This window comes from Bos mutus, chromosome 3, assembly GCF_027580195.1.
Source record: "Bos mutus isolate GX-2022 chromosome 3, NWIPB_WYAK_1.1, whole genome shotgun sequence".
Classification (NCBI taxonomy): Eukaryota; Metazoa; Chordata; class Mammalia; order Artiodactyla; family Bovidae; genus Bos; species Bos mutus.
This window is the reverse complement of record NC_091619.1, coordinates 98230089-98255225: the sequence shown is the minus strand read 5'-3', so window position 1 is coordinate 98255225 and position 25137 is coordinate 98230089. Positions and strand designations below refer to the sequence as shown.

Sequence of the window (25137 nt, the reverse complement as noted above, 5' to 3'; positions counted from 1 at the left end):
AAATATTCACAAAGGACTGGTGTAACCTTTTTCAGGGAGCAGCATGGGTGGCAACCATCCATTTCATCAAAATATCCTGCTCTTCTCCCTACTCTGTGGTTACTTCTTTTCTTATTCTTTTTCTTTTGCTCTGTAAATATAACCACTACCTAAAAGCTCTGATGCAGCACATTTTGTTTCTTTGGAATCTCTTCACCATCTCATTCATTTTTAAGTCTTCAGTTCTCACCTCTAAGTGGGTGACTTAAATAAATCTCTACTTCATGAAGCATTAGATCATGCACATACCTATACTCAAGTATCCATCACCATGTATTATTTACCTGTTTATATATTTATTTCCCTATGCTTGATAGGGATTAAACGGGGCAATCTCTTAGTACAGACAAAATGACCATTAAATAATCATTTCTTTAAGAAATGTTGACAACTTTATCCATAAGCATCTCCTTTAACTGTTCTTAAGACCTCTCTTCAGAGAAGGCAATGGCACCCCACTCCAGTACTCCTGCCTAGAAAATCCCATGGATGGAGGAGCCTGGTAGGCTACAGTCCATGAGGTTGCTAAGAGTCAGATACGACTGAGCAACTTCACTTTCACTTTTCACTTTCATGCATTGGAGAAGGAAATGGCAACCCACTCCAGTGTTCTTGCCTGGAGAATCCCAGGGACAGAGGAGCCTGGTAGGAAGCTGTCTATGGGGTCGCACAGAGTCAGACCCCGACTGAAGCGACTTAGCAGAGGCAGCAGCAAGCAGCAAGACCTCTCTTTAAACATTTCTTATTCCTTAAACTGCGGGGTCCAAGACTATTGACTTTGCATATCTTCAGATATTCACTGGCCCTAAAATTTCCTTTCCAAATCTCATGATTTGAAAAGGATACTACTTAGGTTTAAATGTCTACCACTTTCAATTCCTCTAAAGGACCGAGAAACCCTACAATAGTCTATACTCATTTGTTAACTGCGCGTTTCCTTCCCAAGTCTTTAATAAGGAGAACTCCAAGTTACTGGTGCCTTAATTTTTAACCTTCATATTATTATTTCATCAGAGGGAAGAGCCCAGGGTCATATTCTACTTTTTTGTTTTTAAAATTTCAGGAGATTAATTCATACCTACAACTTCTAAACCATGAAATTTGAACACATCTTTCAATGAACCAAAAAGAGATATGATACACCTTTAAGATTTCTTTCACTGCCATTTCTGTCTGTCAAGGTAATACTAGCATGATTATTAATACTGATAAGTAAGGTCTGCTATTACATGATAGGAGTCCAGCAAACAAAAAAAATATATTTCTAGTACAAATTCAATGATGACCAAGTTATCTGTCAAAAAATATAACTGCATATTTAACATATTACTCTGCCCATAAGAGACATGCATGTGATAATTGAAATTCAATAAAGCACTACATAACGTATTTCTCAGAATTACTCATAAACTCATACTTTCAAAACCTGAGTAAAATTATGAGGTACTATCTCACACTCTCCAAACTGGCAAAAACAAATCCTGAAACTATCAAGTGCTAATAAAAATATAAAGCAAGAAGAAATTTTCACATATTGCTGGTGTGAGTGTAAACTCACACAACTACTTTCGAAAACAGTTTGACAAATACAAAATTGAAGCTGTGAAACATCTATGACCCACCCAGTCTTAACCATACATGAAAGTAAGACAAAGTGCATAAGAATATTTGCTACAGGATTGTATACAGTAAACAAAAAACTAAATTACCTAAATGTTCACCAATAAACTGATTTAGAGTTTCTCTGGTGCCTCAATGGTAAAGAATCTGCCTGCCAATGAGAAGATATAGGTTTGATCCCTGCATCGAGGAAGATCCCCTGCAGAAGGAAATGGCAACCCACTCCAGTATTCTTGCCTGGCAAATCCCAGGTACAGAGGAGCCTGGCAGGCTACAGTCCTTGGAGTCTGGACACGACTTAGCAACTAAACAACAACACAAGACTGATTAGATTGTGGATTTGTACAATGCCAACAAAGGTCCGTCTAGTCAAGGCTATGGTTTTTCCAGTGGTCATGTACGGATGTGAGAGTTGGACTGTGAAGAAAGCTGGGCGCCAAAGAATTGATGTTTTTGAACTGAGGTGTTGAAGAAGACTCTTGAGAGTCCCTTGGACTGCAAGGAGATCCAACCAGTCCATCCTAAAGGAGATCAGCCGTTCCTTGGAAGGAATGATGCTAAAGCTGAAACTCCAGTACTTTGGCCACCTCATGCAAAGAGTTGACTCACTGGAAAAGACTCTGATGCTGGGAGGGATTAGGGGCAGGAGGAAAAGGGGACGACAGAGGATGAGATGGCTGGATGGCATCACCGACTTGATGGACGTTGAGTTTGAGTGAACTCTGGGAGTTGGTGATGGACAGGGAGGTCTGGCGTGCTGTGATTCATGGGGTCACAAAGAGCTGGACACGACTGAGTGACTGAACTGAACTGTACAGCAGGAAATGATCACACTAGAGATGTGTTTAAACAAAATGGATGACTCTCACAAAGTAGAATAAAAAAGTTGTTAAAATTAAACTATGATACCATATAAAGTTTAAAAAAATGAGTACAAAAAAAAAAAAATAAAAAAGGAGTAACAGTATCAGATAGTTTTGGGAAGTGCTTAGTCACTCAGTCGAGTCTGACTCTTCGTGACCCCATTGACTGTAGCCCACCAGACTCCTTTGTCCGTGGGGATTTTCCAGGCCAGAATACTGGAGTGGGTTGCCATGCCCTCCTCCAAGGGATCTTCCCAACCCAGGGATTGAACTCAGGTCTCCCACATTGCAGGCGGATTCTTTACCATCTGAGCTACTAGGGAAGTCCAAGAATGCTGGAGTGGGTAGCCTATCTGCAGGGGAACTTCCCAGGAATCAAACCGGGGTCTCTTGCACTGCAGGCAAATTCTTTACCAGCTAAGCTACTAAAGGAAGCCTTAGTTTTGGGATATAGTCACAGAAAGCAAAATTACTTAAAAATGCAAGAGAATGACAAACACCAAATTCAGGATGAAAGACACAGAGATATATAATCAAAAAGGAACATATATAAGGGCTTCAATTCTGCATACTGGCATAAGGATAAACATAGAGGTCAATGGAGCAGAACCAAGAAACCAGAAGTAAACCTGCTAAGTATGCCTAAATGATTTTTAACAAAGAAGCCAAGATAATATTAACGGGGGAAAAAATGGTCTTTCTTTTCAACAAACGGTGCAATGATCACTGGATATTCACTACAACAACACAAAAATTAACTATAAGTGGGTCAAAAGCCTTAGTTTAAGAGCTAAAAGTAAACAGAGGAGTAATTTTAAGTTAGGGAAAGATAAATTGAACTTCCTTATCAAAATTAAAAACACTTGTGGTTCAAAGGACACAGTCAAGAAAGTGAAAGGACAACATAGAAAGAAAACATCTGCAAATCATATACCATGTAAGGGACTTGTATTCAAAATAATATCACAATAAAATATCACCTTACACCTATGACAATAGTTATTGATATTATAAAAAGGACAAGATACTGTCGAGGACGTAGAGAAAAGGGAAAACCCTTATGCACTGTTCATTGGAATGTAAACTAGTGCCGTCACTATGGAAAACAGTATGGAGGTTCTTCAAAAATTTAAAAACAGAATTATCAAATGATCCAGCAATTCCAGTTCTGAGTTTTTTCCAAAGGAAAGGAAAACACTAACTTGAAAAGCTATGCACCCCCATGCATGTACACACACACACCCCCTGAAATATTATTCAGCCATAAGAAAGAATGAATTCTCGCCATTTTCAAAAATATGGATGAACTTCGAGGGTACAAGGCTAAGTGAAGTAAGACAGAGAGACAAATACTTTATGATCTCACTCATGTACAATCTAAAAAAGCAGCACCAAGCTCATATACAGAGAACAGACTGGTAATTGCCAGAGGTGGAGTGGGGTGTGCCCAATGGTTAAAGGGGTCAAAAGGGACAAACTTCCAGTTACAAAATAAATAAGCTATGGGGATAAAAGGCAGAGCATGGTGACTACAGTTAATTATGTTGTTTAGCTGCCAAGTCATGTCTGATTCTTTTGCGACCCCACGGACTATAGCCTGCCAGCCTCCTCTGTTCATAGGACTTCCCAGGCAAGGATACTGGAGTGGTTTGCCATTTCCTCCTCCAGGGGATCTTCCCTACCCACGGATCAAATGTGCATCTCCTGCAGATGCAGGTGGATTCTTTACTGCTGAGCCACCAGGGAAGCCCCACAGTTAATTATGTCGTTCAGTCGCCCAGTTGTGGCCAACTCTTTGTGACCCCATGGACTGCAGCACGCCAGGCGTCTCTGTTGATTATACTCAGTGCATATGTAAAAGCTCCAAATTCTCATTACAAGAAAAAAATTCTGTAACTATATGGTGACAAATGTTAACTAGACTTATTGTGCTGCTTATTTTGCGATTATCTGCTATAATTATAAAATTATCATATACACCTGAAATGAAATGTCAAACTTCAATTAAAAAAGAATCCTACAACACAACAGTAAAAAGACAACCCAATTAAAAAACGAGAGAGGATATGAATAGACATTTCTCTCAAGATACCCAAGAGACCAAGGGGTCACTTCAGAAGTTTCTTAAAAAGTCAGTTACCATATGAATCAGCAATTCCACTTCTAGAAAGATCCAAGAAAGATGTAGACATATATCCACACAAAAACTTGACATGAACATTCATAACAGCATTACTAACAACTGCAAAGAGGTAAAAATGCAAATGCCCATCAACTGATGAGTAAACAAACAAAATGTGGAATATTCATACAATAGACTATATGGCAAAAAAAAAAAAAAAAATACTGAAACATACTACAACATGTACGAAAATTAAAAACATTATGCTTAGCGAAGGAAACCAGACACAAAAGACCACATACTGTATAATTGTATTTATATGTAATGTCCAAAATAGGCAATTCCAGAGACAGAAAGGAGATTAGTGGCTGCCTAGAGTTGAAGAGGTGAATGTTAATGGTCATGAGACTTCTTTCTGGGGTGATGAAAATGTTCTAAAATTAGATAGTAGCGATGGTTATACAACTGTGAATACAGTAAAAAAACAAACCCAAAAACCCATTAAATTGTACATGTAAAGTGGGTAATTTGTTATGTAAATTCTATCTCAATAAAGCTGTCTTTAAAAAATTAGGCCAAGGATTAATAACAAACAAGGAACTTGTACAAAGTAGCAACACTCAAATTAGTTTCTTGTTGCAAGTGGCAAGACTTACTGTTTAATATATGGACGCAACTATTATCACCTTAATCCAAGAATCAACCTTAGCACTACTAAAAGTAGGTCAACCAGGTATTATGTGCATTATGACATGATGCAAAATGAGATAGAGCTATGATGTATTCTCACCAAAATGTTTAGATATAAATCCATCAAGCTTTTACCTGTAAACTTTAGAGATAAACACAGGAACAAACGGAACAAACTAAGTGATACCTTAAGAATGCAACTGTACAAAAGCATTCTCAGGACAACCAGTCCAGTCTCAACATCACCGAAAAATAAGGACTAAGCTAGGTTAAAGGCTTCCCAGGTGGTGCAAGCGGTAAAGAATCCGACTGCCAATGCAGGAGACACAGATTCAATCCCTGGGTCGGAAAGATCCCCTGGCAAAGAAAATGGCAACCCACTCCAGTACTCTTGCCTGGGAAATCCCATGGACAGAGAAGCCTGGCGGGTTATAGTCAATGGGGTCACAAGAGTCAGACACAACTTAGCAACCGAACTACAAAGCTAGATTAAAGACAAATTAAACAAAGTGCATTTTAAATTACTTTTATTTTTACTTTATTTTTGGCCACACTGCACAGCTTGTGGGATTTTAGTTCCCCAATCAGGGAATGAGCCCAGGCCACGGAACCAAAGCGTTGAGCCCTAACCTGCCAAGAAATTCCCTAAAAAAAGGGTTAACAATGGACAAGGCACTGGTTCAGATAGTAGTTTGGATAACCAGCAGTAGCAAACAGTTTTTTTTGGATCAGCTGGGGAAATCTGAATAATAGCACCTGCATACCAAAGGAAAGGAATATGGAGTGTGGTATCACTCAGTTAAAAAAAAAGCCAAGCTGTAAACTGATCTCATTTTAGTAAAATAAAAGTAAAAACTTACATATATGTGCTCAGAGAAAGATCTTGGGAGGAAATGCACCAAAAGATAACAGCAGTGATTTCTGAATGACAGGAATGTCAAGTTTTTATTTTTACATATCTGTATACTCTAATATTCTACACAGCAGATTCATTGGTTTGTTTTTTTTTTAAATAAAAGAATTAAAGACAGAATCACACGGGGGGCTTTAATAAACTAACAGTGTCCAGGCCTTATCCCATATATATTTAAAAACGTTGAGAACAACTGCTCTTAAGAATTGGGAGTGGATAAAAGGGAAAATTCCTGTCTAGGTTTGTCTTTAAAAAAAGACATTCATGGGCTTCTTAACTTATTGAGTTAGGAAGGAGACCACTCTAAATAGAGGCAATAACTATATCTTATAGAAGGAGCAAATTATATTAGTCAATTTTACAAATTAGGATCCTTGGTTGAAAAAAAGAAATCCGGGTTTTGGTATACTAGCAGAATAGGAAATTTATCAACAGGATATTGAGAGTTCAAAAAAAAAAAGAGAAGATTTGGCAAACCTGTAAAAAATTAAGTCAAGCAGTCAAAATCACCAACCAAAGTCACATCACAGGAAGAAGTCTCTCAGAAAACTGCCCACTAGCTAGTATGCCACTGCCACAAGTTAACAGAATTAATTCTAAACTGTCCTTGCTCCTTTGTATCTCTCCCACTCCAGACTCGAGTACCCAGTCAAGTGTATTTGATTGGCTCAGCTGGGTCACAGCTACCAGGGGCCTGGGAAAGAAAGTATATGCGTGTATGCAAACAAGTTACATGTCCTTTTCCAGTTTCCACTCCCATCAAGTTTCACAAAAAGGCGATACTGGAACAGGGTTAAATGGCAAACAGACAAAAGAAACAAAGAAAAGTCCAATTACTAGAATGTTCAACATACTACGAACAAAGCTAGTGGAGGTGATAGAATTCCAGTTGAGCTATTCCAAATCCTGAAAGATGATGCTGTGAAAGTGCTGCACTCAATATGCCAGCAAATTTGGAAAACTCAGCAGTGGCCACAGGACTGGAAAAGGTCAGTTTTCATTCCGATCCCAAAGAAAGGCAATGCCAAAGAATGCTCAAACTACCACACAATTGCAGTCATCTCACACGCTAGTAAAGTAATGCTCAAAATTCTCCAAGCCAGGCTTCAGCAATATGTGAACCATGAACTTCCTGATGTTCAAGCTGGTTTTAGAAAAGGCAGAGGAACCAGAGATCAAATTGCCAACATCCGCTGGATCATGGAAAAAGCAAGAGAGTTCCAGAAAAACATCTATTTCTGCTTTATTGACTATGCCAAAGCCTTTGACTATGTGGATCACAATAAACTGTGGAAAATTCTGAGAGAGATGGGAATACCAGACCACCTGACCTGCCTCTTGAGAAATCTGTATGCAGGTCAGGAAGCAACAGTTAGAACTGGACAGGGAACAACAGACTGGTTCCAAATAGGAAAAGGATTATGTCAAGGCTGTATATTGTCACCCTGCTTATTTAACTTATATGCAGAGTACATCATGAGAAACGCTGGGCAGGAAGAAACACAAGCTGGAATCAAGATTGCCGGGAGAAATATCAATAACCTCAGATATGCAGATGACACCACCCTTATGGCAGAAAGTGAAGAGGAACTCAAAAGCCTCTTGATGAAAGTGAAAGTGGAGAGTGAAAAAGTTGGCTTAAAGCTCAACATTCAGAAAACGAAGATGAAAAAAAAAAAAAGAAAGAAAGAAAATGAAGATCATGGCATCCGGTCCCATGACTTCATGGGAAATAGATGGGGAAACAGTGGAAACAGTGTCAGACTTTATTTTCTGGGCTCCAAAATCACTGCAGATGGTGACTGCAGCCATGAAATTAAAAGACGCTTACTCCTTGGAAGGAAAGTTATGACCAACCTAGATAGCATATTCAAAAGCAGAGACATTACTTTGCCAACAAAGGTCCGTCTAGTCAAGGCTATGGTTTTTCCTGTGGTCATGTATGGATGTGAGAGTTGGACTATGAAGAAGGCTGAGCGCTGAAGAATGGATGCTTTTGAACTGTGGTGTTGGAGAAGACTCTTGAGAGTCCCTTGGACTGCAAGGAGATCCAACCAGTCCATTCTGGAGATCAGCCCTGGGATTTCTTTGGAAGGAATGATGCTAAAGCTGAAATTCCAGTACTTTGGCCACCTCATGCAAAGAGTTGACCCATTGGAAAAGACTCTGATGCTGGGAGGGATTGGGGGCAGGAGGAGAAGGGGACGACAGAGGATGAGACGAGCGACTGATCTGATCTGATCTGATCAACATATAAATCTTCCCAGTCTTCCCATTAGTAACAAATTTTAATCATTGTGCCTCTGATTCATTCCCCAAAAAACATTTCCTGAAAGTAATTTCCCAAAGTATAAAATTTTTAGACTAAAATTTGCAACCTTTCTCAGGTAGTTATCTCCTTTCCAACATTTTGTTATTAAAAGGTCACAAGCACCTGCTGCAAACATACCTATATACTATCCCACTAATAGAAATGTAGTTTACTTAAATCACAACAGTTCCGAATAAACAAACATATTATGAAACATACTATGTTACAAAAGTATATTTATCACCTGATGCATCTGACACATTAAATTCTGGCTATATGAGTCAGGTAACTAAGTGGATTAGTTTTATGTACAAGCATATTTAAAAATCTCTTCTCAAGAATAAGTTTTTTGCTCAAAATCCAAACATTACTTTTAAGTTAGGAGAGCAGACTCAGGATCTGGTTGGCTCTGCCATGTACTAGCTGCATGACTTTGGACAAGTCACTTCACCTCTTTTTGCTTCAAATCATTATCTGTAATTGGAGATTGTTGGAAAGTCAATGATTAAGTGAGTGAATATAAGCAAAGTGTTAAGAAGAGTGCCTGGATGCTTTACTCAGGGAAATAACAAAGGGTCTTGTTTACAGTGAGTACTTCATAGGTGTAATGCTTAATAGTTAAGGACTTCAGTTCAGTTCAGTTGCTCAGTCGTGTCGGACTCTCTTTGAGACCCCATGAATCGCAGTACACCAGGCCTCCCTGTCCATCACCAACTCCCGGAGTTCACTCAGACTCACGCCCATCGAGTCAGTGATGCCATCCAGCCATCCCATCCTCTGTCGTCCCCTTCTCCTCTTGCCCCCAATCCCTCCCAGCATCAGGGTCTTTTCCCATGAGTCAACTCTTCCCATGAGGTGGCCAAAGTACTGGAGTTTCAGCCTTAGCATCATTCCTTCCAAAGAAATCCCAGGGCTGATCTCCTTCACAATGGACTGGTTGGATCTCCTTGCAGTCCAAGGGACTCTCAAGAGTCTTCTCCAACACCACAGTTCAAAAGCATCAATTCTTCGGCACTCAGCCTTCTTCACAGTCCAACTCTCACATCCATACATGACCACTGGAAAAACCATAGCCTTGACTAGACGGACCTTTGTTGGCAAAGCAATGTCTCTGCTTTTGAATATGCTATCTAGGTTGGTCATAACTTTCCTTCCAAGGAGTAAGCGTCTTTTAATTTCATGGCTGCAGTCACCATCTGCAGTGATTTTGGAGCCCCCCAAAATAAAGTCTGACACTGTTTCCCCATCTATTTCCCATGAAGTGATGGGACCAGATGCCATGATCTTTGTTTTCTGAATGTTGAGCTTTAAGCCAACTTTTTCACTCTCCACTTTCATCAAGAGGCTTTTTAGTTCTTCTTCACTTTCTGCCATAAGGGTAGTGTCATCTGCATATCTGAGGTTATTGATATTTCTCCTGGCAATCTTGATTCCAGCTTGTGTTTCTTCCAGTCCAGCCTTTCTCATGATGTACTCTGCATATAAGTTAAATAAGCAGGGTGACAATATACAGCCTTGACATAATCCTTTTCCTATTTGGAACCAGTCTGTTGTTCCTGTCCACTTAAACTGTTGCTTCCTGACCTGCATACAGATTTCTCAAGAGGCAGGTCAGGTGGTCTGGTATTCCCATCTCTCTCAGAATTTTCCACAGTTTATTGTGATCCACATAGTCAAAGGCTTTGGCATAGTCAATAAAGCAGAAATAGATGTTTTTCTGGAACTCTCTTGCTTTTTCCATGATCCAGCGGATGTTGGCAATTTGATCTCTGGTTCCTCTGCCTTTTCTAAAACCAGCTTGAACATCAGGAAGTTCATGGTTCACATATTGCTGAAGCCTGGCTTGGAGAATTTTGAGCATTACTTTACTAGCGTGTGAGATGACTGCAATTGTGTGGTAGTTTGAGCATTCTTTGGCATTGCCTTTCTTTGGGATCGGAATGAAAACTGACCTTTTCCAGTCCAGTGGCCACTGCTGAGTTTTCCAAATTTGCTGGCATATTGAGTGCAGCACTTTCACAGCATCATCTTTCAGGATTTGAAAGAGCTCAACTGGAATTCCATCACCTCCACTAGCTTTGTTCGTACTGATGCTTTCTAAGGCCCACTTGACTTCACATTCCAGGATGCCTGGCTCTAGGTCAGTGATCACACCATCGTGATTATCTGGGTTTTGAAGATCTTTTTTGTACAGTTTAGTGATTTAAAAAAAAGCAGAGATATTACTTTGTCAGCAAAGGTCCGTCTAGTCAAGGCTATGGTTTTTCCAGTGGTCGTGTATGGATGTGAGAGTTGGACTGTGAAGAAAGCTGAGCACCGAAGAATCGATGCTTTTGAACTGTGGTGTTGGAGAAGACTCTTGAGAGTCCCTTGGACTACAAGGACATCCAACCAGTCCATCCCAAAGGAGATCAGCCCTGGGTGTTCACTGGCAGGACTGACGCTGAGGCTGAAACTCCAGTACTTTGGCCACCTCATGCGAAGAGTTGACTCATTGGAAAAGACCCTGATGCTGGGAGGGATTGGGGGCAGGAGGAGAAGGGGACGACAGAGGATGGGATGGCTGGATGGCATCACAGACTCGATGCACATGAGTTTGGGTGAACTCCGTGAGTTGGTGATGGACAGGGAGGCCTGGTGTGCTGCAATTCATGGGGTCACAAAAGAGTTGGACAAGACTGAGCGATTGAACTGAACTGAGCAGAGATAAACGGGCTTCCCAAGTGGCACTAGTGGTAAAGAACCTGACTGCTAATGCAGGAGACATAAGAGACATGGGTTTGATCCCTAGGTGGGGAAGATCCCCTGGAGGAGGGCACGGCAACCCGCTCCAGTATTCTTGCCCAGAGAATTCCATGGACAGAGGAGCCTGGTAGGCTGCCTACAGTCCACTGGGTTACAGAGTTGGACACAACTGAAGTGGCTTGGCTCGCACGTGCACACACAGGGCAGGGGTAAACAATAGGGAAAAAATGCTGTTTTGAGAAGAGAAATTTTCAGACCAAACAGGCTGAGGAAACTACTCACTAGTAACCAAAAAAAAAGACAAAACCACTACAAACCCAGCATATTTAGCTCAATTTTATAATACAACAAATATACACTGTTGCTGCTGCTGCTGCTAAGTCGCTTCAGTCATGTCCGACTCTGTGCGACCCCATAGACGGCAGCCCACCAGACTCCCCTGTCTCTGGGATTCTCCAGGCAAGAACACTGGGGTGGGTTGCCATTTCCTTCTCCAATGCAGAAAAGTGAAAGGGAAGCCACTCAGTCGTCTCCGACTCTTAGCGATACAATGGACTGCAGCCCACCAGGCTCCTCCGTCCATGGGATTTTCCAGGCAAGAGTACTTGAGTGGGGGGCCATCGCCTAGGCAGGGAAAAAAAGGACAAGAAACAAACTACCTGGAAAAGTTAACACTGAATTGGGCACAGGACCAAAACAAACACTCCATTTTATAACCATGTTGAAGGAGGGTTAATATCTCATACAATTTCTCTATGCTGCTCAACAGAGAAATTGCGAGAAAATGATATGAGAAACACTGAACAAACCAGAAGAAAAAAAAAGGCTACCAATTTACAGGAAAATCTAGAATGTGGGAAACTGCAGGAGAAATAACCTGGTTTCTTCAACAAAGTACAAGGGAAAAAACCCAGAAGAAATATACAAACTAATAGGCTTAAAAGAATATCAGTCAATTACAGTGTGTGGGACCTGGATACTGATTCAAATAAAGAGAAGTCAACAGAAAAGTAATAACTAGAAAAGGAAAAAAAGAATACTGAAAAGCCCATGTGCAACCATCTGTTCAGATTCCATAGAATTTAATTCAATGAGTAAAAGATAAAGACAATTTTGAAAAATTTGACAATTATGAAGTGCTTACAATAGTCAGGCATTGTATTAAGAACTACACAAATGTTATTTCATTTGTTTACCACAAAAACTCTATGAGAAGGTACTATTACCCCCATTTAACAAAGCAGCAGGCAGAAATCATACCTAAAACTTTACCAAAGTCTCAAAGCTTTAAGTGGTAATGCAGAGATTCAAACCAAAGGCACTATGACCACCATACCACCATGCCATCTCTCTACATGATGTGGTGAAAATCCAGCTTCGGAATCAGACAGCTGTCTTAGTCCCCAGCTCTCACTATGTTATGCAAACCATTGAACTTCTTGGATCCTCTGTACATTTACATATAGAAGCATTAATATCACCTATTTAAACAAGCATTTTAAGGAGTAACAACATATATATATATATATATATATATATATATATATAAAAAAATGGACTCTGTTACACCCTCTAGTTTATGAAGCCTTCAATAAATGGTTCTCACTATCCTTCTACCATAACCTGGTAAGACTAATTAGAAAGCAGAGCTAATAATAAGCACATAGATGGAACACTGGAATAGTTCTACCTTTTAATTAACTAACTAAAGAACCCCCAAACCAACTTTTCAACATACTTGTAAACTTCAAGGACAGCAGTAATTCAGAAGAGAACTTTTTTATATAATGACATTTAAATATATAATCTTTGGTGGCTCAGACAGTGAAGTATCTGCCTGAAATGCAGGAGACCCAGGTTCGATCCCTAGGTTGGGAAGATCCCCTGGAGAAGGGAATGACAACCCACTCCAGTGTTCTTCCCTGGAGAATTCCATGGACAGAGGAGCCTGGTGGGCTACAGTCCATGGGGTCACAAAGATTCGGATATGACTGAGGGACTAACACAAAGCAGAGTTTGCAATATAAAGTATAATCAAACTTAATTCTTAAAAGGCAAAAAAACAAAAACACCACCAACTTATTCCACACATACAGACCTGCTACTCAGAAAAGCGCACTAAAACTTTGTTCATACTGATGATCCTCTTGTCTGACATCTGATTAATATATGGCAAAGTAGTTTTATTATAGAAAAGGAAGGTAAGCTTAATGACTATGTTAAAAATTAACTCCTTTAAGAAACACAGCTTTCTATGTTGTTATCCTGTGAATATTTTTGTGCTTATCTGTTAAACTACTAAGTTCCTGGGTGGTAGGAATGTTTTATAGTCATCTAGGCATTCCTAGACCTTAGCAGGCTGAAACTGGCACCACAGTACAGCCTCCAACATTTCTTAAAGTGTGTCTTAAAAGAATGACTGAACCATTTTGTTTGAAAAATAACACGTCCAACAGACGAGTTAAAGGTCGATTTTTTAAAATAATAAATAATTTTTATTATTACTATTATTTTTTGTCATGCCATGCTGCATGCAGGATCTTACTTCTCTAGCCATGTATCAAACCCAGGTTTCCTTGCAATGAAAGAGAAGAGTCTTAATCACTGGATTGCCAGGGAAGTCTGACCAAAAGGCTGATTATTTGCTTCAGTAAATAAAAATAACTACTAGATGCCTTTAAATATTTGCCGAGTATATTTGAAATCACCTGTAAAATTCATAACATGAGCAATATTTTACCTCATTAGTTAAGATATACCTGTGGACAAAAGAATTTCAGCTTATCTCACTGAATTATTTTCCAAGGTTGATTGTAGTCAGTTTTGTTTTGAGCAGAAATCCAGTGGGAAATAAAAAATCAGTCTGATTTTGAAGTGACTTGGGCAGCTACCTCTCAGCACAACCACATATCAAACTGCAGACAATGGCAACTATAGTCAGTTACGAAGTAGTATGTTTTCTATGTATGAAAGAAAAGAAACAAAGTAAAGTCGCTCAGCCATGTCTGACTCTTTGGGACCCCATGGACTTCAGCTTACCAGACCCCTCCGTCCATGGGATTTTCCAAGCGGGAGTACTGGAGTGGGTTGCTATTTCCTTCTCCAGGGGATCTTCCCAACCCAGGGATCGAACCCAGGTCTCCCGCTTGTAGGCAGACGCTTCACGGTCTGAGCCACCAGGGCAGTCCCTTTCTATGAATGGGGAAAGCCAAAACTTCATTCAAGTTTTTCATCTTAGTATCAGCCAGATTCCTTCCCCATTACAATTATTTGAAAAACCATAAATACCACAATTTGCCTTTTCCACAAACTACTTTTTCAGTTGGGATATTTAAAAAATTGCTTAGGTTTAAATATGTACTAGTTGGATGAATATCTGAACTTATTTTCCTCAACTAAAATAATGGGAATAAAACAATATCTACCTCACAGGAATAAACTAATAAAAATATAAAGCAATTCAAGCAACTGTAAGCCTCTGGCACATTAGTTACTCCCGTTACTAAGTGCATACACTTTATGTTTTAATCATAAAACAAAGATACGCAATTTGTTGGAAGTATGATTCAAAATTGTTATGTTTTATCTAAGTATTTAAATATTAATTACAAGCAGAAATATGTCCCAGATTTCTTGTCATTCCAAACTTATTAAAATGGCTGCATGTGCTGTCCTCAACCAAACTACTAAACAGCCACTGACAAGAAAACCAAGCTGAATTCATTCAAAATAAAAATGGCTTCCTAACACCCCGCCACGACCAAATTTCAAGAGCTTTGCTAAGATGCTATTCAGAATCAATTGAAAGAATATTTGTATCAGTATGTACAGTTTCGAGAACCTTTAAAAAAAAAAAGAGGTCTCACCCAAGTTTATGGGTTCAGTAGTCAACAAAAGAAAAACACAAAGCAATTGACTTGTAATTTCTATAAAGCACTTTAAACGTTTTTTCTGTAAAACCACCAAAATAATTTAAGAACAACAAAAAATCCCAGGGGAGTTGACAAAAGTAAACTTTCATATTGAACGAATGTGGAGAGGTAAGTTGAAATTGACTCCCTAGGGAAGGACGATGAAGTAAAATAGTTTATTTTCCTATTAATTCCAAACTTCTCATTCACAATTAGCACTTTATTATTTTATCTTTTAGACAGATTTCAACTTGAAACTGGAGCATCTTCCCAAATACTGAAGTTAACTGTTTTTGATTTCCATTCTATGCCCTTTTGTTTTCAGTTAAACCTCTGGATCTAATGTTGTTTTTTAAGCTGCAAACAAAAAAACAGCCTTTTGTTTGAAAGGGCACAACAATCAGGCACTCCACTTAAAGTCTGTTTTCATTTGTCTTACATTCTTCTGATACGTGTCCCAATATAAAAGACCTTAGAAAAGGCCAGCAATCGACCAAACTGCAAATCTAAGTCTATTGAAGACCAATCACTATACTTATTGGAAGGAATTACACAGAATGTGACTTCTGTTACTAAACTAAAACATGAGCCACCATAAACTTTATTTTTCCCAGATAAGCAATAAACATTAAGAGCATGTATTTTAACAAATATGACAAACCAACTTAACAGCACAAAGTTGGCTGATAAAATTAACACCACAGCACAATTTCAAAACTATAAGCAACTACCAAAAAAACCGCACCCACTCTTATTATGTAAACTTTTGGAGTAAGCAAACTACTTTAGCCTCACCTTTGTTTTCAGCTAGCAAAGGCTCTTCAAGACAAGACAACAGTAAGATCAAAAGACCCAGTTATTGAAAAATAACTAAGGAAAAATAAGAATTCAAGACTTGTTAACGTGTTTAAGTTACTAAGCTCGGGGCACTTCCCCAAGCTACAGCCATTTTAGATTCAGCCTTTCTTTTGAGTTTCACGGAGAGTAGGGAGAAGTAGACAGATGTAAAACAGAAAAAGTCCTCACTAAAACACTTAAAGATCGACCAGCTTTTTTCTTCAGATAGGGAGGAGTCGGTAGAGGCTGGACAGACGATCTAAATTAACGAAAACACCTCGCTACCAAGGGGAACCGGAACACTGGGGGCAGGGGTGCGGGGTTAAAGCTCTTCTTTCCCCTCAGATACCCCACATTTGACTCACACGTTTTTTTCCCCTTAGATTTTTCCATCACTGGGAAACAAAACCCTTGGCTCTAATTTAAGAAGGAGAAAGAAAAAGTAACCGTAAACCAAGCTACTCAATCACCAATAAGCCGGAACGCCTGGAGAGGAGCCAGAGAGCCGCAGGTGAGCGTTCCGACCCGAAGAGCAAAGTTAAAGTAGGAGCGCTCTGGCTCTCGACGACGCTCGTGTGCAACGCTCCACGCGTGGGGGAAGGTGCCCCGTTCGAACCACACGACCCGTGGGCTCCGCTCCCGGTCCTCGGACCGACCTACACCCAACCACCTGTGTGAGAGCCTCCTTCAACTTGTTTCAACAGCCGGTCAGGCAGGCACCGGGTGGAGCCCTGCGCCGGATCACTCACGATCCCCTACTGCCCCGTTGTCGAGAACTCTCACTCACCGGGCAGTGGAGGGGCTACAGTTAGGGACCAGTCGCAGCGTCTGAGGGCGAGTCCCCAGCTTCCTGATCCGGCAGAGGTGGAGAGCCCACAACCATAACAAAGGTCTTCCCAAAATGGCTGCCCGGCCCACAAGGCCCAGGAGGGGCAGACCGGGTGGACGGGGAGGAGCGACGACCAGCCCGGCCCTCCCCCGATCTCACCCCGCCTCACACACGCCCACCCGTTCGCACCACCCACAAGGGCGCACGCGCATGCGCACGAGCCCTGTTCGGGGTGACCCCCGCCGGCGCCCCAAGCAGCCAACGTTTAGCCCAGGGGACGGCGGTTATTCCCTGCCCCGCCCCCAGCTCCCTCCGCTGCGTCTCTTGGCGGCGCCCCCGCCCCTCTACAGAGTTGAACACTGTCTTTCCTAGCGCCGCCTCAGAGGCAGAGACCAGCTGGATTTGGTACTCCCCTTCACATCTCCTCTCCAGGCACTAGGGCCTGGGCGCCGGTGAATGAGTGGGTGGGGGTGTGTATGTGCACCCGTTTTTCCCCGCCCCTTCATTCTGCACCTTCCCACAGCCCATCTCTCAGCAAGCGCACTTCTCCAAACTACATCTACAAATACTAACAAACCGGTTTTGTAGGCGCGTGTGTTTTCCGACCCTTTCCCACCTTCGGCGCCTTCCTTCTTTCACGTGCGCGCGCCGTTAAGACTCCAGCCCCCAGCAGGCCACACGGCCGGGCTTTGGCGGCCTGAGTGGCTGGTCCCGACGCACTACCCGCTGGGAGTGGTAGTTCCGCCCGACCGCTGGCGTCACGCCCCCGTCCCAGTACTGGGCGGTTTTCTGGCCAGAGCCTGCTCCAGTGCCAGGGCGGAGAAGCTGTTTCTTCAGCCCTAAGTCTCATTGGGTATCGCATAACGGGAAGGGGCGGCGCTGCCATGGCCGAGAAGGAAATAAAAGTGAAAGCCTATGGCGACTGAAAAGTGTTACTATTAGGAAGAATTGGCTGTGAATCTGTTCTGTACGAGAGGCTAAACCATGTGATATCCGGCAACCAGGAAGCTAGACTACCTAGAATCGGGAGGAATGGAGAAACTGGCTAGCGTGGGCTCCTGCAGCTCTCCTTTTGTTTTCAGATAAACGCGCAAATTGCCTGATGGTGTTTCCTTTGATAGACTGTGAAATGGAGGCCCGGAGAAGGGAAGGGACCTGCTCAAGGTCACAAAGCCCACAAATAAAAGTTAAAGCAGAGAGTGACAGGAGGAATAATCTAACTTACGGATCACCCTAAAGGCTCTTAACACACTTTTCATGAAAATAAAAGTCTTGCCCCTTGTTTTCTTTATTTCTTAACAAAATTTCCAGGCACCAGCAAAGAGAATGAAGTGGAACTTTTTCCCCTTAAGTAGTACTAGTTCAGTACCTTAATGAGCTGTGAGATATGCCCAGGCTATCCTAGAAACCCCTTTTCAGTGCAAAGTCAAAAATGAGTTCCAGGGACTTCGCTGGTGAGCCACTGGCTAAGACTCTGCACTCTCAGTGTAAGGGGTTCCAGTTCGATCCCTGGTCGGGGAACTAGATCCCACATGCTGCAACTAAGACCCGGTGCAGCCAAATTAATAAATATTTTTTAAAAAGAAAAAATGAGTTCCAGAGATAGCAAGCAATTTGGCCAAGTCATACTTGACCTGGACTCCGAATCTCCTACCTTCTTATACCACCATCACTCCGTAATTGCACTCTACATTCCCGAACTCTGCTGTGCAGATTTTGTTGGCTGGGAAACCTGTACTAGAAAGGAAAGGACCATTTAAGTACCCTACAGACTTCAAAAGCCAGTTTCTACTAGAACTAAGATTTTACAGAAAACCCAGGGTGGGACCTAGTTAGCGCTGGTCAAGTTTCCACCCGGATTCATTTTTTTTGCTCTCAGGAAGTGAGGGGGGACTATTTATTCTCACTTGCCGGAAGTTTTTTTTTCCCAGAGTTCCGAGCTCTTCAGGTTTCTACTTCTGTGTGCGTCGCTGGCAAGTGAGTAGAAGGGCTGTTGCCACAGATGCAGGTTGGGAAAAGTGGTGGGGCACCAAGGCTTTGGTGTAAATTGAATCCGCGGGCACTGTTGAGCAAGATTTCCCGGGGATCTCTGCGTCCAGACCTCATCCCTTTTCTACTGATGTCGGCTCTAAGAGTTGCAGTTTGTAAGCACTTGTCACAGTGCCTAGGGAGTTCGGAAGGTTGGGGAGCATGTATATTTTTGAAATCCCTTAAAAAGGTGATTTTGAACAAACGTGAGTAGGTCGGTCCAGCAGGTATGTGTGTTTGGGAGTCAGGAATCGTGTATGTGTGGAAGCGTGTGTGTGTGTGTTCACTCAGTTGCGTCCGACTCTTTGTGATCCCATGCACTGTAGGCTGCCAGTTTCCTCTGTCCATGGAATTCTCCAGGCAAGAATACTGGAGTGGGTTGCCATTCCCTTCCCCAGGTAATCTTCCTGACCTAGGAATCAAACCTGGGTCTCCTGCATTGAAGGCAGATTCTTTACCATCTGAGCCACCAGGGAAGCCCATATTATCTAATTAACCGGGATAACTTAACTCCCTACTTACTTCCATATATGGAGAGATAGCCATTGACAGTCTGGTATACAGAATTTCTTGACCCAGCCCTAATATCTGTGATCAAGAAATTAGTTCACTGTTTGGTTTTTTTTCCCCCCAATAGGTGAGAAATTTATTACTAAAGGAATCTTTTGATAGACCTGCAAGGGGGCAGGCAAGGGGGCTTTGCCAAGTTTTTTTTTTTTTTTTTTAAATCTGTGTTAGGTCTTAGATGTGACTCCTTGCGGCTGGAGAGCCTAGTTGCTTTTGCATGTGGGATCTTAGTTCCTCCACAGGGCTCAAACCACGTCCCCTGCATTGGGAGACTGCAGACTCTCAACCACTGGACCACCAGGGAACTCCCCAAGTTTTTAAATTAAGCAGCAACTGTGGGTTTTGGATTGTAGACACTTCTGTTTTTCTGGTTAATACTAGGACTCATGTAAACATGACAGATCTGGGTTCATAGTATTCTCATTCAGCCACGTACTGGTTGCTTACATTTTGTAAGGTGGGAATAATAGCTAGTTTGGTGGTTTTGTGTGTGTGTGTGTGTGTGTGTGTGTGTTTTAGTGCCTGCTTTGTGTTAGGGACAGTGCTCAGCTTTTTACATCTATTAGCTTATTTAATTTTTATAGCGACCCTATGTAGTTATTATAAGCCTTAGGTGAGTGAACTGCACTATAATCAGGTTAAATAATTTGTCCAAAATCACATAACTAATACATGGTAGAGCCAGAATTCCAGCCCAGGTCATTTGACTCCAAAATCTGCACTCTAACTTAATAGATTATTAGTATCACTCAGCACCAAGTTGATGAGGTGACTGTATTAAATAAGTCAGTGCATATTAAACACATAGTTATAATGCCTGGTTCACAGCTAGTTGTATTGATTGCTATTATCATTACTTTTAAGCTATAAACTCCTAAGCCCCAAAATACATAACTAAGGAGAAAAAAGAAAGCAGACAAGCTATGACTTTCAGTGTTAAAGATAAGAAAGATGGCACTTCAAGGAAGCAATTTATCCAAGGTCACACGGTTGGGAAATGATAGAGGCATTTGTAAAAATCTAGATACACTCTCTGCATTACTCTTTACACCCAAGAGCAAAAGCTAAAATAATAGTTCAAAGAAAAGGATTTATTTACTACATGTTACTGATTTTTTTAAACATTAATGACTGTTTCCAAAGGAAACTGTTACATGGAAGAAATTCCCCCAAATTCCTATTTTTAAAAATTACGAAGTGAAGAAAATTAAATGACATCTTATTTTGTTCACAGCAGCATGCTTCTGATTCAGACCCTCCACTTAACTGTAAAAATACATTAATCAGAACTGTGTGGCATCTTCCTAAGCAAGACTTTCAATGGGAGCCAGTATGCTTCACTTCATCAGGAAGTGTTCTCAAGCATCTTCAAAGGTTGGTTTATTCAGCAAATATTTGAGCACTACTTTCCAAGCACTGCTTCACTGGGCAATAGTAGTAAAATAAAGAAGACAAAAATCCTTATCTTCATACTCTAGTTGATCTGGGTAAGAGTAAAATACAAATAAGTGAAAATATTTAATATGTCAAAGTGAAATATTTGGTATGTCAAATGGTAAGTGCTGTGGAGAACTACAGAGCAGGGAAGGGGAATAGGGACAGTAGACTTTTAAGTTTTGCATTTATAAATAGGGTGGTCAGAGTGAGGCAATGAGCGATGCAGATACCTCAGGGAAGAACATTCTAGACAAAAAGAAAAAAAAAACAGTTCTCAAGATGGACTCATTCCTAGCAACTTTGAGTAACTACCAAGATTCTTTAAATAGCTCTTTTGTTTTCTTTAATCCAGTATTTTCTGAGTTACAGTTGATCTGTGCAACTATTGAAGTATGGAATTTACTCACTAAAGAACAGAATCAGCAGAAGAGGTTATTGCTTTGGCCATGTTCCATGAACGGCACCGGGGAGTTTTTTTTTAAGGCAAAGGAAAAAAAAACATATGGTCCAAGCCCTCAGGTCTACTGAGACAGACAAATGAATATGTGATTTTAATTCACTGTGAGAGTTATGATAGGAGTGTGCATAGGGTACTTATAGCAGAATTAAATCACATTGGAGAAAGCTTCCAGCTGAATTTTGAAAGGTAAGTTCCCTAGAGAGAAAAATGGTAATCTAAAATTCTAGGCAGAGACTTGTAGAAAGGCATGAAGCTATGAAAAGTCTGCAGTATCTAAAGCTTAATTTTCTTTACATAAAACAGAACTGCCATAGTAATTAGTGCAGCTTCTTAAGAGGCAGTTTAGAATGCCAAAAGCTAAAGACCTAGTCTTTATCTGTTCCTCCAGATCTTTCTTTCATGGGATAACATCACGGTTTCTATTCTGTAGTAGCTTCTTTTGGATGTTGTATAGTTATTTAATAGTCTTTGCAGCAATAACATCACCCTATGTGCCAACCTTTACGTTTGACATGCTAACAGAAAGCACATGGTTTGTTTTTATATTGTTTCATATTGTGACTAAAACATTTGGTGATTTTCTTTTTTAAGTCTGTTTCGTTGTCTTCTGGTTCTGTTTTCCCTGTAGATGCTGAAGTACACTTCCACAGTCAGACCAGGAGCCAGCAGGAGAATAGAAACACTTACTCACAAGACATGTCTTGAGCAGAACTTTTCCCCTTTGTTTTCGAGGCTTTGGCTTTTCTCATCCTTTCCAGCATGTGTGAACAAGACACAGTATTATCATACTTCCCTATGCAGTTTTAAGAAGAAGCAAGAGCAAGCAGTGCTTCCAGCCAGGCCACCACGAACCATCAGTTTCCTGCCTGACAGCCCAAAGCCAGCATTATACATAACTCTGGCAGGACTAATCCCCTTCGTTGCTCCACCACTGGTCATGGTGATGACAAAGACTTATATTCCCATGTTAGCTTTTACTCAGATGGCTTATGGAGCCAGTTTCCTTTCTTTCTTGGGAGGGATCAGATGGGGTTTTGCTCTGCCAGAAGGTAGTCCAGCCAAACCAGACTTCCTCAATTTAGCTAATAGTATAGCTCCTGTTGTGTTTTCATGGTTTGCTTTCTTTATTTCTGAAAGACTCAGTGAAGCTATAGTCACAGTAATAATAGGTTTGGGGATAGCATTACACACTGAACTTTTTCTCTTGCCCCATTACCCCAATTGGTTCAAAGCCCTGAGGATAGTAGTCACTTTAGTGGCCTTTTTTTCATTTGTAATCACTTTACTAGTGAAAGATTTTTATCCAGAGAAAGGACCCAAGGGACTTGGGCAAGTAAAATAAATATAAAACTACTCTATAGATAATGTTAGCATGTTGGTTAGAAGCCTTGTGTTTTGCAGTCATCTTTTTCTACCTCTCCTGTTTAGCTTTTTCCCAGGAAAGGTGATATTTTCTTTACAAACTATTTTTCATTTGTATAAATCTTTATCTTATAGAAATCACTGAGAAGCAGCTTGAAAACCCTTAAGTAAAATTCTCATTTAGTCTTTTTATGAGTTATAGTCATCCACTTAAAATTTTCAGTGTTTTAATTTTTGAAAAATGTAAATAAAAAAAGATGAAAAACACTGTGCTAGAGCTTTACGGTCATTGAAAACACACACACATAAACTCTCAGAGGAAAACTTCATGAGTGTCTGAAAATAATAGGTGGCTCTAGTGTGGAGTTTTCATTGCAGTTGCCCCGGGAAATTGCATTTCCAAGCTCATTTTACCTGGCATAACCTAGTTATTTGAACTGAAAGGATCTATGGCTTTAAAAGTCAGTAGGAAGCACTATCACAAGGGAAAGCTGTGTTCAAAGAAAAGCTGGACATATTTTCTGGTTTTATCAGGATATTTGGCAGAGTATAGACAGAACTTGATTTATGGACCTAACATTCCAGATTCCTATGTAATATTGTTCTTTATATCATCAGACTTTATTTTCACCTCAACAAACATCCACAACTGAGTGCTGTTTCCACTTTGGCCCTGACACTTCATTCTTTCTGGAGCTATTAGCAATTGCCTTCTGCTCTTCCCCAGTAGCATACTGGACACCTTCCTACCTGGGAGACTCATCTTCCAATGTCATATCTTTTTGCCTTTTCATACTGTTCACGGGGTTGTTAAAGTACCAGACCCACCTTACCTGTCTCCTGAGAAACCTGTGAGTCAAGATGCAACAGTTAAAACTGGACATGGAACAACTGACTGGTTCAAAATTGGGAAAGGATATTGTCACCCTGCTTATTTAACTTACATGCAGAATATATCATGCAAAATGTTAGGCTGGATGAATCACATGCTGGAATCAAAGACTGCCAAGAGAAATATCAACCTAAGATACGCAGATGATACCACTCTAATGACAGAAAATGAAGAGGACCTGAAGAGCCTCTAGATGAGGGTCAAAGAGGAAAGTGACCAAGCTGCCTTGAAACTTCCAACATTAAAAAAACTAAGATCATGGCATCCAGTTCTATAACTTCATGACAAATAGAAGGGAAAAAAGTAGCAGTGAAAGATTTTTTCTTGGGCTCCAAAATCACTGTGGACAGTGACTGCAAGCAAACCCAGGTCTCCTGCATTGCAGGTGGATTCTTTACCAGCTGAGCTACAAGGGAAGCTCAGATGTGAGTTGGACCATAAAGAAGGCTGAGCGCCAAAGAATTGATGCTTTTGAATTATAATGCTGGAGAAGGATCTTGAGACTCCCTTGGACTGTAAGGAGATCAAACCATCAATCATAAAGGAAAACAACCTTGAATATTCATTGGAAGGACTGATGCTGAAACTCCAATACTTTGGTCACCTGATGCGAAGAGCTGACTCACTGGAAAAGACCCTGATGCTGGGAAAGATTGAAGGCAAAAGGAGAAGAGGCAGCAGAGGATGAAATAATTAGAGAGCATCACCGACTCAATGGACATGAATTTGAACAAACTCCAGGAGATGGTGGAGGACAGAGGAGCCTAACTTGCTGCAGTCCATAGGGTTACAAAGAGTGGGACACAAGCTAGAAACTGAACAACAAGAAGTAGATACAACTTATCTTCAAACATAACACCAACTGGTAAAAAAAATACTTGAATAAAGCAACTAGTAAGATCCCCTGGAGAAGGGCATGGCAACCCACTCCAGTATTCTTGCCTGGAAAATCCCACAGACAGAGGAGCCTGGCGGGCTACAGTCCACTGAGTCACAAAGAGTCAGACACTACTGACATGACTTAGCATGCACACATGTACAAACTAGGAAAAGTCAATCTAGAGTCATTTTTATAATGTTCTATCTAGTTTTACAAGTCAACTCATACAGAAGCTTTTTAAAACAGTGAAAAAAATACCTTGGATTCTAACTTGAAAACCTAGTCTTTTCAGATGCTTAGTCTCATAAAAAGAAAAAAACATTTAAAATGTAAGAATATAAATTAGGAAATGGATATGATATATATAACCTTTGTATCTCTCTGTTAGTCACTCAGTCGTGTCCAACTCTTAGCGACCCCATGGACTGTATGGACTGAAGCCTGCCAGGCTCTGTCCATGGGATTCTCTAGGCAAAAATACTGGAGTGGGTTGCCTACCTTTGTATAAGTACTCAAATATTAGGTAAGAAATTTCATAAGTAAATTATATACATATAATTTCTACTTCAGTGATTCTTGCTGTGGAAAGATCATAATCTAGAGTAGTAACTTGTTTACTTTTTTGTGTGTT

The 25137-nt window shown here is 40.7% G+C and overlaps 2 protein-coding genes across 9 annotated transcripts in view; one reads left to right on the top strand and one right to left on the bottom strand.

Annotated features, from left to right (window-relative positions):
- GPBP1L1 (GC-rich promoter binding protein 1 like 1) overlaps positions 1-18553 on the bottom strand; it is a 72844-nt gene extending 54291 nt beyond the window's left edge. For 2 of the 5 annotated variants that reach the window (XM_070368144.1, XM_005894210.3), the window contains exon 1: positions 16839-16998. The gene's annotated coding sequence lies outside the window, so the exon portion shown is untranslated. Of the gene's footprint in view, positions 1-16838; positions 16999-17457; positions 17617-18534 lie in introns of those variants that run through there. The other 3 variants (XM_070368147.1, XM_070368146.1, XM_070368145.1) reach the window with 3 other exon arrangements.
- A 188-nt stretch (positions 18554-18741) lies between these two features.
- TMEM69 (transmembrane protein 69) lies at positions 18742-23323 on the top strand. 4 transcript variants are annotated; one of them, XM_014477730.2, is made up of 3 exons: positions 18742-18857; positions 20710-20849; positions 22001-23323. In XM_014477730.2, exons 2-3 carry the CDS (start codon positions 20796-20798, stop codon positions 22712-22714), a joined length of 768 nt encoding a protein of 255 aa, XP_014333216.1. In that variant the 5' UTR covers positions 18742-18857; positions 20710-20795; the 3' UTR covers positions 22715-23323. The 4 variants fall into 4 exon arrangements, with proteins under 4 accessions (XP_014333216.1, XP_070224250.1, XP_070224252.1 ...); XM_070368149.1 differs by having other exon boundaries at positions 18796-18857; positions 20713-20849; XM_070368151.1 differs by lacking the exon at positions 18742-18857 and adding an exon at positions 18876-19135 and having other exon boundaries at positions 20713-20849.
- Positions 23324-25137: the final 1814 nt, after the last annotated feature.